General features: G+C 32.7%; 1 protein-coding gene across 2 annotated transcripts in view; it reads left to right on the plus strand.

Annotated features, from left to right (window-relative positions):
• The window catches only part of LOC118188197 (uncharacterized), a 52575-nt gene that overhangs the window by 9420 nt on the left and 27324 nt on the right, over nt 1-15831 (plus strand). Inside the window, exons 3-4 of one of the 2 annotated variants that reach the window (XM_035358572.2) lie at nt 4460-4665; nt 6999-10522. In XM_035358572.2, the coding sequence (XP_035214463.1) occupies nt 4460-4665; nt 6999-7711 (919 nt within the window). In that variant the 3' untranslated portion in view covers nt 7712-10522. Of the gene's footprint in view, nt 1-4459; nt 4666-6998; nt 10523-15831 lie in introns of those variants that run through there. The other variant, XM_035358573.2, reaches the window with a different exon arrangement.

Raw genomic sequence — 15831 nt, forward strand, 5'->3', positions numbered from 1 at the left:
CATGTAATATTTAATGTTTTAATAAACTTACTTTTGTAGGCTCAGTATTGTACATTTATGGTGCACGGAGGGAATGTATGTGTTCAAAAAAAAAAAAAAAAAAGAGAGAGAGAGAGAATACTAATATTGTTCCGAAGTATTGCTTTCAGACTGCATTTCAAGAACATATAATACGTGCATAGTTTTAAAAGATCTTCCTTTAGTTCGTCATCCGATATATTACCCGAATTGAAAGAGTATAAAATTTTCTTAAGTTTTTGTGCACGCACCTGTGTCACGCGTGTAATGTTTTAAAGAATTATTTAATTTATATTTAAAAAAAAATTAAAACATTAACTCACACTCCCTACAACGCTACCAAAGGGTGCAAGCACCCCTGGTTTGGAATCCCTGTATTAAGCAAGTGGCTCGCCTTGATTACTCATCAGGAAAAACACGAAGAGCTTATGCAACGAATCCGTTACCAGATCCGTCCGTTTGAAACCAGATTGAACTATCAGTATTTAATGTTCTTATCCACTCGGTTGCTGGTAGGCCTAGTAACCAACACGATATCTGAAAAAACTTTAGCGCTTCGGAGTAAAATCGTGTCGCTAGAAATCATTATTTTTCACATTGTTTCTGTGATAATGAGCTTCTGAGAATAATTACCAGATATGTCTTACATTTTTAAGTAATTGAGTCTTATATTTTAAGAACCACGTGTTCAAGAATTTAACAAAAACTTAACGCATATCAGGCATTTTAGGAAAATTATTAGTAAAGTAATGGAATTCATAGGAGTATAAATGGCGAATTGCCTTAGTATATCCTTTGAAAAGGAATCAAATAAAAATAAATACTGAAATATTTTGAAGACTTTATAAAATAAAAAGTGAGTTTTTTTGTACATGTATATGTAATATATTCAGGAGCAGGAATTTGGATGGCGTAGAAGTGTTGATCCATAATCCTAGATCCATAGTGACTGGGAAATTGGAGGCGAAGGCAGATTAAATCTTTAATTTTATTTTCAGCAACATGTTACGGCTACACACAAGTCGGCACATTAAATGTGCCTGTTCCAAAAGGCTTACATTTTTCATAACTTTGTAGGAAGAAAGCAGTAGCAGACAGACAGCAGTCTAGCAAGGCCAAAAAGTAGAAAGAAAAGGCGTAATGTTCAGGATGAAATCTTAAGTCAAACTGAGTTAGTTTTGGTTGTCAAAGCATTTTGATTGGATAGTTAATATTGCTGTAAAATTATTATTGGCTGCTTGAGTTTTAGTTCAATTTACATCACCAGAATTACGTAAGAGTCATACGACATAGATTTTTCTCGAAATGACCCAGTGCAAATAGATGTTGCTGTTTCTAGAATAGAGAAGGGAAATTAATTTACGCTGTTAAGTTAATCTTTTACATATTCTTTATTTTTCTTACATATATATGTGTAAGATAAAGAAATATGTAAATCAAAATTATAATTTAAACTAGCGGTAAACTCTTTAATTCTCCCTCTCGGTTCTAAAAATCGTAATAATTCTCTGGACTGCGTCATTTCTAGATCATTCCTTTCTGTACGGCCTGCGCAGCGCTGGTGACGTAATAATTGGGAACTGACACTTTTTAACTCAAAACAAACTTACAAGTGTGACTAACGACTGTTTAGCAAATTCGTATTTTCCCACCCCATGAAAAACAGCACTAGTTACGCTCCTTTAATAACCGAAAAAAGGCACAACTAAATCCGACGGATATCGTCCGATAATTCTCCTCTCTAGGATCAGCAAAAGATACGAGAAAATATTATATCCAAAGATCCCAAACTGCATTAAACTGCTCCCCAAAGAACAGTATGGATTCCGCCGAAATCTGTAAGCAACCAAACCACACGTCAGCAGAAGCTGCAATTCACAATAAACAAAGTGTTGCAATTTTGCTCCTGGACGTTTCAAAAGTATCCGACCGATTGTGGTGCGATTTTCTTGTGTATAAATTAATTCAGCTGAACTTCTGCAAAGAAATTGTGAAATCAATCCATTCTTTTCTAAATCAAAGAAGCTTCGTAGTAACGTAAGGAAATGAGCTCTCATCTCTTCGACCAGTCAAGTTCCATAAGTTATTAATAACACGCGTTTGTATATTTGAGGTCAACTTATTTCCATTTCATCTGTAACGTGAATATAATGCAGTTTCCTTTACAATGTCTACCATGAAGACATTCATTCTAAGCCAGATAATGAGCTCTGCCATAATTGTTAACCAATCATCACTTTGTCGGGCGAAAAAATTCACTCATCTGCACTCTACTTATTAAAATTTATTTCATATTTCTACTATATTTTATATTACGAACAACAGAAAGCATTCTCTCTTAATAATTATATATATAATTTTACAATTATTATTATTAAATATAATATTTTAATTATGTCAGTTTGATACATTAGTAAGAAAGCAAAATCAAGACCTGCATTCATTGCTTTTATATGGCGAACATTGTTCAGCAATACAGTTTTAATCTGAAAGATAAATTAAAGGTTTTACATCATGTCGAATAGCAGCACTGAAATTGGTTATTTGCCAGGCTGGGTTGAAGATCAATGAAATTGTCCTACACAAGAACAACTCCTGCCAATTCTTGTGAATATAATCTGAGAGCTTTCAGATTTTATATTTCAGATCTTTATAGTTTAGTTTAATATACAATCTGAAAGCGTTCAGATTTTTGTGTTTACTTTGTTTTTTGGACTTGAAATGTATTTTTGGACTTTTGAGTGTAGTGATTTTAAATGTAGTAGAACAGTTAATTCAGAAGTCCAACAACAAAAATCAGCGTTATACCTACAAAATTTTCACAGGACTAGTTTCGATGGTTTTACCGAACCATCATCTTCAGCTGCAAAACCGCAAATGAACAAGATAGGAAATAATGATTAGATAAGATAAGAAAGCCTGGACAAGAATAAGCAAGTGGCGCCATCTGTTGGCGAAACCAGAACTAAAACATAATTTCTGTAAAAGCCGAAGGCAAATTTGGATTGGAATTAGGATCGTTAACTAGAACAGAAAGATTTTTATGAATGTGAAATGCCTCTAGAAAATCCAGTTCTCCAATGGAAGATGTTTTTTGAATAATTTTGGCAGCAGAAAAATTGAAAGTGTGATTTTCGGACCAACAATGTTGAGCAACAGAAGACTTCTGTGTTTCCTTTTTTCTAACATATGCCTCATGTTCTTTGACGCGAAATTTTAAGGCTCTCTTAGTTTGGCCAATGTAAATTAAACCACACTGGCAAGGAATCCTATAAATACCCCAGGAATTCATATCCGGAATGGGGTCCTTGAGTATAGAAGTTGGAATTTTATTGATGGGAGAATAAACAACCCGAAAGTTAAATTTCTGCAAAATATGTGCAACTTTATAGCTAATTGATGGAAAGAAGGGAATGACAACAGAATTTTTATAATCTCCTAAAATAAGAGTGTGGCTTTTAGTGTGTTCAGATGAGAATTTTTTAACTGCTTGATTAATAATGTTGGGTTTAATAATGTTGGTGTTTTATAGGATTCCTTGCCAGTGTGGTTTAATTTACATTGGCCAAACTAAGAGAGCCTTAAAATTTCGCGTCAAAGAACATGAGGCATATGTTAGAAAAAAGGAAACACAGAAGTCTTCTGTTGCTCAACATTGTTGGTCCGAAAATCACACTTTCAATTTTTCTGCTGCCAAAATTATTCAAAAAATATCTTCCATTGGAGAACTGGATTTTCTAGAGGCATTTCACATTCATAAAAATCTTTCTGTTCTAGTTAACGATCCTAATTCCAATTCAAATTTGCCTTCGGCTTTTACAGAAATTATGTTTTAGTTCTGGTTTCGCCAACAGATGGCGCCACTTGCTTATTCTTGTCCAGGCTTTCTTATCTTATCTAATCATTATTTCCTATCTTGTTCATTTGCGGTTTTGCAGCTGAAGATGATGGTTCGGTAAAACCATCGAAACTAGTCATGTGAAAATTTTGTAGGTATAACGCTGATTTTTGTTGTTGGACTTCTGAATTAGTATTTATTCGGCGTGTTATTGTGTCGTAATTGTAGAACAGTTGTTGAACAATTCCAATGTTTACGTGTTCCTGAGATGAACTTCTAAATTTTAGTGAAGTTTATATGCTTATGATTTTTTTTATTTCTGGTGAAAGTTTCTAGAGAGATGTTGTGCTTGTATAAATTTTGCCAATAAGCAGACGTCCTTCTAAAAACCTCATTATTACTGGAGCAAGTACAGCTTGAATTTTTGATTGTAGTCTTAATATTGTTTAGAAACCCACACGGAATGTTTGCAATTAAACTTGAAAATGATGTTTCTTTATTATTATTTGTCACACATAGCTTCGCATTAAAAAGAAAAGTCAATTTGTGTATTACATACAATATAATTTCCTCGTTTATATACCTTGATATTTTTTCTTCCAGGCGGGTGGAATTATTGCAGTTCTCTTCGGAACATATTTGTCAAAAACGGCATTTGACATCGGATGAAATGAAAAAAAAATCATACCTGGAAAGACAGACGGCTTTGTTGGCGTTTTTTCACCAGTTCTATGCGGGGCTGATTCAAATAACCTTGCAGTTACACATGATTATTTCAACACTTGATAATAAAAAGGGCTATAAGGCTCGTAAGTATACCTTTCTATCTCTTTTACTTATGTTTCAAGGATATAGATTAAATTTATTAAGTTTTGGAATTAAAGAATATATGACACAGCTAAGAGAAGCAAATAAATTTTAATTATAAAATTAGGTGAAATTCAGTCTTAGATTGTCATCTTTAAATTAAATCTGCAGATGTCAGACCATCTTCCATTATGAAGAACAGTTCGTGGCCACTTATGCTTCAAATAATAAAATATATTCAAATAACCATAATCTTAAATATAACTATTTCTCACACTATGCTATTGGAGATTTGGTTCTCACAGTTCTTGTAAAAGTTGGACACAGATGCATATATTTCATGACCAATGGGTCTGATTTTGGGGTCGTGATACAGTATTATATTACATAAAAACCAAGGATCGTTGAGTATGATTCGTAGTGCTTTTTGGAAAGTCTTTGTAACATAAGTCTGTCTGACCGTGCACAGACCGCCTAGTCTAGCCAGGCAACACATACTATATAGCTGCGTAGGCTGTAACATTTGCCAAATAGACAATTCTTTTAGTTTTAACACTAAATTTTATACTAAAAATAGACAATTGATATTCTTTTAATTTTGTACTACAAATAGGCAATTCTGTTAGTTTTGATTCTCTAGTTTTTATCTACGCCCTGTGATGGAATAAATACTCACTAGTTCCTTATAAGCGTTACCTCTCATATAGAATACGTATTTTCTAAAAGTTAGTCTGTTGTCTAAGATAACGGACATGAAATGTCCCGTGATTAGGATAATATGCAGTAATTTTGATTATTTCTGGAGGAAAATTTAAAGGAATGAGCTTGAACAGTATGCTATATCTTATCAAATGTTTTTTCACTGTCCAAGAGAATTGTTGCAAATCTCTTGTTTTAAAACTTTCATCGATAGTTTTCGGTATACATGAAATTTGGTGGAGATGAAAAAACTTTTTCTAAAACAGCTGAGAATAATTTGAATGAGAGTTTCAATGAGAATAATTTGTGTTAGGAAATAAAATTAATTAGTTTTATTCGTTAATTACATAGTTATTTATTAGTTAATTATAAATTATATTGCATGCAAAATTAACTAGTTTAAGTAACATTAACTAATCATAAAATAACTAAAATGTTTTTGAATAGTTTAAAAATAATAGAAAGTGAGCTTGGGAATTTAATGTAACGTTTTGATTTTTTCCGGCTTCTTTATGACACGAAAATATGGTTATGAGGATATATATACCTATTTGGAGTCTCTTAATACCTGGAGCTCTATACAGTAATCAGGCCCTTCCTTTGCATTTAAACCAACAATGAATGTTTTAATTTCTCAAGGAGATGTTGGCGTACTGAAAGCTTAAATACTGATGCTCGTAAAGTCATTATATTTTGAATATTTGGACAGAGATTTCATTGATTTTGATACGTAACTGGAAAGTTATTTGCTACGTAATTAGAGTTATGAATTTGATTTCCATTTTAGTTTATGTGACCGATTAAGTCTTGTCTTAGGAATTTCGTAAATTTTCCTCTTAGCTACTAGCTTTAGAAAATTGTTGACGAAATTATTCCATCTATTATTCCTAAATTTAACACAGAGTTTAGGTTTGTCGTATGCGACCTGAATGCAAGAATTTTATTTGACTGCCAGATCTTACGAAGCCTGTTTTCAAACGAATTTTGTCAAGATTAATGTAAGAAGAAGAAAATCCTCACTTTGGAAGTATTACTCTTAATGACACTTGGGATGTAGTAGAGAATTCAAATAACAGGAGTTTTTACTTGCTGAATTGTAGCTAATTGTATAGTAGCAGATAAAATGTTGTCTGAGTAGTGAGGGAAGTCACTCTAATCAACTCTACAGAAAACTGACGGTAGATTATACCACAATTCATAGAACAAGAAGAACCGGTAAGCTGTTTTCTCAAACAACAGTCTAACTATAACTAACCTTTTTTAAATGTTAAGGAAACATTTCATGCATTCGAGATTAAATAAAAAGCACTTAATGCACAAAACGTGAATTTATCTAAAATTAATGTCATCAGCCTGAATTTCGTGTGATGTTAAAAAAAGAGGGGAAAACTGGAGCCAAAAGCTTAATTTCCAAGGAGACAATTTTTTTTCAGCTCTTGTAAATAGTCGACACTATTTTGGATTTATCACTTAATCTATGATTGATTTAGTTATTTTTTTTATAAATAATACATTATGTTCATTCATAAAATATAACCATCATGCAGTAATTAAAAAAAATTCTAAGAAAATGTTTAATTATGTTAATGTATGATTTTAAGTGAATGAAGTACTTTTTAATGTTTCCTTTTCCAAGTGACTGAAGAAATCATAGCATCTGTTCTGATTCTTTTGTCGATGATGGCTGCTATCCGACGTCATGATGACTCCAAACTGACAGCAGTATTGGCATTAATTGGATGGACATCTATCATGATATCGCGCACTGTAGCATTGGCTCTGGTCACCACGGTTATTCATGGATGGATCGTCCTCGTTTGCATCGTTCACGGCATACTTATATCCTTGTGGTTATCAATTATCGCTGCAGAGACTTATAAATTCGAAAGAACATCTCTTGAGGTCCTCACTCCTAAAAGGAAATTCGCTCTTTTCTTTCTCATATTCTCCGTATTCGGAATGCCATCCCTTGTCTTTTGGCCTATTATGTTTGAACTGAGAAAACATAGTCGTGTATTAATATATCTATCTGTTTTGTTATTAGAAAACGTTTTCTTCGTGTGCTTATGGATTTTCTTCAAAGAAAATACCGCTTGGGCAGAACATGAGTATGTTGTAATATCGGTGATGGGAGGATGTCATATCATAGGATCTGTTTTCCTGTTATTCTATACGTACTGTAAGCCAGAATATACAGATTATGTTGTGTACCATGACATGAAAGAACAAAACATAGGTTTATATGGAATATATTTCGAATTTTGTGATGTAGCGTTCAAATTACCACGGAAACCGGAAGTGTCCAAGAATTTAAAAACGATTCGAGAACGTAAAATGGCATCATGGTAATGTACGGATTTCAAACTCGTATATTTCAAATATTTGTGCATTTCAGAAATGTGTCATTTTATCAAATAAAATGACAGTACAGATTTTTTTTTTTTTTTTTTTTTTTTTGTTGTTCTTCACATGAGAAATGAAAAGCTTGTTAAGACTACCATTAAATATCATAATCTTGATATTAATTAAAAAGAGAAATACATACTGAAGATTGCAGGATTGTATTTTCATTTCATTAAATATTTTTTGCCTTTTAGTAAACCGAAAAATAGACTGGATATGTTTCTTCATCTAATACACAAATTACACATGAGAAATTTTTGTCTTTTAAATACTCTTGTTCACAGGAGTAAGAAGGTAAAGAAAGAAGTTGATACCATTACTGCAATATTTGTAGACTGAAAATACAATCTGTGCATATTCTGGGTAAATAAATTGCCACTGTTTCGATATAATACCCAAACAGAATGTCAAAACACATCTGCTGTTTTCGGTAGCTGTAATATTATTTGATCTGCCATCAAGACGTGGGCAAAATTTGTATTATTCAAATATGCTGAAAGTTTATTTGCAGGAATTCTAATATCAATCTATTTTCCAACAGTCACGGAAAATGTGCTTTTTGAAGAAAAGCTTCCACACTTATTTTAGTTTTCCGTGATAAAAACATTCGGAAAATTCAACAAGGTAGCATACTTTTTTAGAAAAGAGAGATTTCATATGCTGTATGCACGATGTTTCAAAAGCAAAAGAAAAAAGGAGGAGGAAAGACAATTTGCAATCTTCAAAACTTCAGATTACAATTTGACACCTTATAAAAGAGTTCGGCAAAGAACATTTCAGATACACTCAGATTCTTTTACAAATCGTCAGAGAAAAAGTTACAGGGCTACCTGCATACCTGACAGCACGGGTCTTTGTCATCTTAGGCATTTTATCTATCTAGGGCGTTGAGAAACAGTCCACATACTGTCATTTAAGGTAAATGAACACGAAATCTTTTTCTTTTCTACCTGTGTCAGTTCAAAGCCATGAAAAAACATTAATTATTTTGTTTTGCACGCTTTAAGTTATACTGTGATATAAAGAAGTTTGCATGTTTAAAAAATGAAGAAATTTAATTAATTAGTTATGAAGCAGCATTATTTTTGTAGTAGGAGGTCAGAGACAACTTGATATGCGTAGAATGTTTTTCAGCAGTCAGTACAATGTCTCAACAATACGCCTTAACCGCATCGATAGCCTGGAAGGATGTCTATCGTTTAGAAGTGGGCTAAATCCAACCTATTTTAGTGGAAGCCTTTAAGTGCCATTATCAAGTTATGGAGTAAGTTACTGGAAACTAGAAATGTTAGACGAAGACCACAAGAAGATCGTAGGCGTATAATAACAAAGAGTGAGGACTAGTATTTAAGACAGTAGACTTTCTGAGGATTGCTGGCTCCAATTTTCCAATTTAAATTGTTCGGAATAGTATTATTTTGTATGCTTGCAGATCTACTTTTTGTATTTCTTCAAAAGTGGGCCACCGTGGTGCCCGCAGAAACTAGGCAGAAGAATATCACGGATGGAAACAAAATATATAGAGCAATGGTTTATTCTCAAATGAGTCCCGCTTTAATGTGCAATCTGACAATTGGCAACTTATCATTTGGGTAGAATGTCGCACCTGCATTCTTGAACGAAACGAACCGATTTGATTGAGGCGAAATGATAATGTGAACCGGTAATTTTTTTAATGGTCTAACCGGTTTATAAACATTAAATATGAAAAACTGAGGACTTAGCGATAAATGGATGAAATTCCGTTCCTTTTATCGACCGTTACATTCAACGGTCAGGGCAGATTCATTCTTATGGACAGGGTTAAATTGATCTGAACACAGGCAATCTGCAAAAGGGTGCCGGCACTTTCATGAAAATTGGCCGTTCTTTGTTTAGACACTGGTGTGTCCTGATACAAAGACACTAAGGTACAGGACATATGATATATATGCTCTTGTGATATATATGCTTCTCATCTCAGCTTACATCACGAAGAATGCAACCTCCGTTAAGATGCCGAGACGCTCATGTGAAAATTCCTATTTTGGCGAATGGTCACCAACTTGCATAGAGATGCCGACATCGTTATGAAATCGTTGGGGTATGCAAATTCCCCGCTTTTATGCTATGAAATAAAGAATTAAATTCAAAAGGTGAATTTCCGATGAGCTAACAGACGACAGAGTTAAGATAATAGGTTTACTGCGTTTACCATTAGTTTATGCCTCGTTTCTGTTTTATTATTTTTGGCGGGGGGTAGCCATTAAATATTTTTCTTTAAATGAGTATATTACTTTTTACTGCAAGAAACCTACAATTATTAATGTTACAAGACGATGTGGTGCTGTCACCAGCGCCTCGGTAAGTTTTCGGAATTCTTGATAGCTCCATCCACTTCTGCTTATACATGATTACAGCAGGCCACATGCTGCTCGACTAGTGGACGACTTCCTTTCCGACGAAGAAATTCTTCGAATGGATTGGCCAGCATGTTCCTCAGATATAAACTCAATCAAACGTATGTGGGATATTCTTGTCAGAAGGGTTATGTTCATCACCCTCAAAAACAGTTCAGCAACTGAAAACTACTTTTCTATAGAAGCGGAAAAGAATATTTTAATAAGTACCTTTTATTAAAACTCATTTTGATCCAAGAAATCATATATTTTGTCGTTTTTATTACATGTATAAATTGTTTATCTTTTGTTTACTGACAAAAAAAAAAAAAAAAAAAAAAGAGAGAGAGAGAGAATAAAACTTAATCATTCATTGTTCCGCGCGTGTTTCTTTGCTTATAGGTAAAAATACTGTATATTAGCTAACATAATTTTCCTTCATCTGCACTTTATATTCAATACCATACTACCTACTAATTGTTTTGAGTAGTGTGCGACCAGTGCTGTTCAGAAAAACTAAGATATCAAGAAAAACACGAGTTACAACAAAGGTATTTATTGAGACAAAGCATGTAATGCAAGATATGAATGATTAAGATTTCAAAACAAAAAATCAGAATGATCAGGCTAAATTTAGCCCTTTTGTTTGTACCACTTTAGCACTTATAAGTTGATCGCATGCAATTGAACGATTTCGTATGGCTGTCTAAAGAATATCATTCCATGCACATTGAATTATGCATCCAAAACTCATGAGTCACCTTTCTAGTAATTATATCGCGTGCTGGTTGTATGGAGTATAAATATGACGAAGGAAGAGCTTTTACTGGTCGCATGCTTATTGACAAAGCCTACAGACCGTTTCTACTGCTGTTTGCTCCGATTGGTTAAAACAGGAAACATAGGGTTACAGAACCTAGTACTTGGCGACTTTTGATTCATCGCCTTTACAATTAGTGTTTGAGCCTGGTGTACCAAAATCTGTGCACAACCCACTAGAGAAACCGCAGCTCAGCGGTAACGAGCGCGGAAAATATTCTCAGATCGCCGTTTCTATCCCTGCTTGTAGCTTTCGTGAATTCTGCTCTACACATTTTTATTTTATTTTTATTGAATGGCTTTGTCATTATTTCTCTTTTCGCCTTCGGGTGCGGTGTTAAAAATTAAACGCCTTTATTTTCTTTACTTTTTTGTTAATTTTTCTTATTTTTATTTACTGGTTTGTACTCTTTATAGTAGATACCAGTAGCAAGATTACCATCCAAGATCCCGAAAAGCATTTCAATAGAAATAGCGCAGAATGGAATAAAATATAATTTTAGTTATACTTAATGTAGGTAAAAAAGAATAGGTATCCGACGCCCTTAAATGTTTACTGAATGTTTTCATTTGGTTTATTTTTAATATTCCTTTATTTGTATAAATGAATGCGCTATGGAAATTTACACATCAGACTCTTTCTAAGAGAAATGACGAAAACGTGCATATGCTATCTCCATGCAAATACCTTTTTCTTGTAAAAATATTACGTACTTTTAAAAGTTTAAATTCAAATACAAATAAACTATTAATAAGATCAGTAAGTTATTTAAAATATATTCCACACAATTCCTCCAAGCTTTCATTCATAAACTAAAAAAATATCGAATGAAATAAACGCTGTTTCCGTTTGTTTGGCGTTAATTACCACGCCTACAGGGCGATAACTCACCATCCCAAATATGACCGCCAAACAGATGTTTCATCCAATGAGAGCAGACCGTGGTGAAATGGTCTGTAGGCTTTGTGAATATGCTGGTCGCATAGGAAATGTTGAAGAATGTGTTCGTCATTTGCAGTAGCATAATTTTGCTGGACTGTAATCGCTGTACGTTTCTACAGCAATAGTAACACTTCTGGTTCCAGTACTTCACAAATGTAACATAGATTATTCATAGTGTCTGCCATTCGTAGATGGCAGGAGCAAAAAAGGTATGTGATAATATCCTACACCATGACGCTGTGTTTTATAATGTTTCGGATTGAGTTCTCTGTGGTGTCGCGCGAATGGAAGATCCGGCCATCATGCGTCTAACGATTGTATCAAAACTGGTAAAAATACCGATATTCTCCCATTCATGGTTTCTGGTAAAAATACTCATGTGCTCCCATTTATAATTTCATGTTTACACTAGTAATCTCAAACTAATTTAGCAGTAGCTCCTTAATTCGTCTTTTTAATTTGGGCACTTCCCTCTTTCTATTTAAAAAAAATAATAACTTTTTCAATACTACATCTCATCTTAAAACTAATTTCGTTTCATGTCATTTTAACCTTCTGCATTACATACAGTTATATGATTTGATGGGATTAACGAAAAGATTTTTCTATAAATATTATTGCAATCCGTCTACGCACGGTCTTTTGCGATTTGTTCTGTCTTGAATAACTCACGTCTCTTCGCTTATTCGCATTCTTCTAAAATGTAGCTGCGTGTACAAAACTGTGAAAGGCCTATTGCATCCATAATCATTTTTGAAGCAAACATTGCGTCTCCAGAATTGCTGTATATAATTATGTTGAATTCGGGCAATTCTGTCTGCAATTGCATCATTCCACCCCCCATACACTAAACATATTACATTGCGAGTCCATTACAACTATCACCTACAAAATTATCTCGGCTGCGACTAAAAGTGAACTGGTTTCACCTTCCGCCAAAACAGCATCATAGAAAGTCGACAGGATTGTTTCTGTGCTATACAAATGTCAATGGAAAGATTTATCCCCCAATTGGATTTTGATAAAATACCGATAAAATTCAAATAAATATGCCTGCTTATCTGAAAGTCCAAAAATTTTAACCTGTAAAGAAAACGCAATGTAATTATCACTGCAGTTCATTATAACGTCGTTTCGAATTTATTTCGCCTACTTCACTGTTTAGAAGAAAAAAAAAAAAAAAAAAAAAGAGAAACAAAATCTTACATCATTTCAGCTATGCATTCCGAGTGCTTTTGAAGGTCATTAATCAGAGTCGTAGCTAGGGTTTTCAAAGCCCAGGGACAACTGAAGATTTCGCGCCTCCTACTGCTTGCCAAGGATGGAAAACATTTAATTCTAAAATGTAACATCAGTTTGGCGCCCCTTGGATTCTGCGCCCGGGGACAGATGCCCCCTCTTGCCCCCCTCTAGCTACGCCCCTGTCATTAATCTCTGTTTATAGAATGTGCTTCAAATGTGCGTGCGCGATAAATTTATGTTTGCTTCCTGTCTTCATTTTTAATATCATGGTCGTTAATAAAAGCAAATCAAAATTACGATCTCCAACAAATTCATAGTTATTTTCTTTCAGATATATTGTGTTAAATTACAGTCACATCAGTAAAATAAAATCCAAATAGTTCTATGAATTTTAAAATTTTATATCAAGTGTTTTGGGAATAAAAGAAAAGTATTTTATTTAGTGCAACTTGGAAATATTATATAAAACTGCTAATTATTTTTATTACATTGAAAATCTGAATACGGAATTAGCATTGCTTTATGAAAAACGAAAGATTAAAAATTATATGGTACTAGGAATTCGAATTTTGCTAATTTGGTTTAAAAAATTAAAGAATTTTAAGATTTTATTTAGTGAAGGTTATTAACACGATTAATATATTTTTGCATAATTCTACAACTATGTCTGAATTAATATTTTGAATTTCTCAATTATTTTAACAGAGATTATTGTTTAAAAATTGAAGTCTAAGAATTTTCTAATTATTTTAAGAATGGAGTGAATATAAATTTCGAAGGCTCTTACTTTCTAATCTTTTCATATATAATTATTATTTTTATACTGGAATGAATTTTTTCCCAATAGAATGGAATGTTTTAGTGCAATTCAAAAAGTCTAGTTGTCTTTAAACAGAGAAGCCTTTTAAAATTAACTGCCATAACTCCCTTGGCCATTGGTACAGAACAAACACACAAGTTAGTTCAAATGGATTTTCCCACAAGATGGAAATTTTACTATTTAGGGAAGGCTGTGGAATCTTCCATTTTGTTCAAAATAGGTCAATTAAAAATATCATCATAATAATGAATAGCATTAATTCAGTAAAATTACTTCAAGTGATGTTAAATGGAATGAAAATTAGTTATAAAAATCATGAAATTTATTGTGATCATATAGAATAATTAATGGATGTATTCAAAATTTTTATACTGCATGAAAAGTTTCCCTAAAAAAATATCATTATAAATATTGAAATCTTTAATTGTGACAATTTTACTCCATATTTGATTATTTCTCTCAATTTGGTTTCTCTTCATCTAAAAGTATTTCTTTAAATTATTATTAGAGTGTGATATAAAATTATATTTACTAAATTTCTAAAACTTACTTGATTATACAAGTTATTTTTCTTAACTTGAATTTTCATTTTTGTATATTTATTTTTTTATTAAAAGTACGTACTATAAAGAATTTTCGGCCATAAAAAGTAAATAAAAAAAGGTCTCTCTCTCTTTTCTTTTTCTTTTCTTTTCTTTTTTTTTCTTTCTTTTTTTTTTTTTTTTTTTTACATAAAGCTGAAGGACAGTTATGCCAGTCTACCTTGCATAAGAAAGATGTTTGCATGTGTAATTGTATTTAAGCATCACACAAGATTTTATGCTGATTCGCTTCTGCCATTTTTCTGCCAAGGACCTGCCGCTTTTTCATCAAAGTTTATTATTGTATTACATTTTCTTAGTGTTTGTGTATTAATTATCACATTGCTCTACAATAATAACATGTCTTTTTGTTTCAGAATGCGTAAATAATTACTAATTTTACTAGAATTCCACGGATATATAATTGAAGTATTTTATTTTATATTGATTATACCAGTTTTGGCTAAAGGCTTTCAGAAAACTATAAAATTTATTATGTGATCTTCAAGCTACATTTCCTCAATAACTTTCAAATTGGACTCTAAATGTAATTTACAGAATGATATTTTGTTGCAGTATTTCTAAATTACATCCTGAAGCCATTTATTTGTTTTCTCATTGAAAGTGTAAATATAGTACAAAATTTCTTTTCCTTTGCTAACACTCGAATGCTTTCTTCTCAAAACGCTTTTCTATCGCCAAGTCTTTTTCTCCTTGTAGGGGGAATATGAAAGATAAAAAAAATAAATAACTCTGAATTATACTTTGAATTTGCAATAGCCACTTAATTCCTCTTTTTAATTTAGGCACTTCCCTCTTTTCATTCGAAAAATAATAATAACTTTGTCGATACTGCGTCACATCTGAAAACTAATTCGCATCATGTCCTTTAAACCTGTTATATGATTTGAGGAGAATTAACGAAAAATTTTATTATAAATATCGCTGCAATCGATCTACAGTCTTTTGCCATTTGTTCTGTCTTGAATAATCCACATTTCTTCGCTTATTCGCATTCTTCCATTGTTCTAAAATGTAGGAGTGTAAACAAAACTGTGGAAACTATTGCACCCCTAATCATATGTGAAGGAAGCATTGCGTCTCCAGAATTGCTGTGTATAATTATGTTGAATTTGGTCAATTCTGGCTGCAAGTCCATTATTCCATCTACGCATGAAGCATGTCCAAATTTTTACATCTACTACATTATCATTGCTAGTCCATTATAACTATCACGTACAAAGTTATCTCAGCTGTGACTAAAGGTAAATTAGTTTCATCTT

The sequence above is a fragment of the Stegodyphus dumicola genome, chromosome 2, assembly GCF_044657685.1.
Source record: "Stegodyphus dumicola isolate Sdum_Otavi_A_Nest chromosome 2, ASM4465768v1".
Lineage (NCBI taxonomy): Eukaryota > Metazoa > Arthropoda > Arachnida > Araneae > Eresidae > Stegodyphus > Stegodyphus dumicola.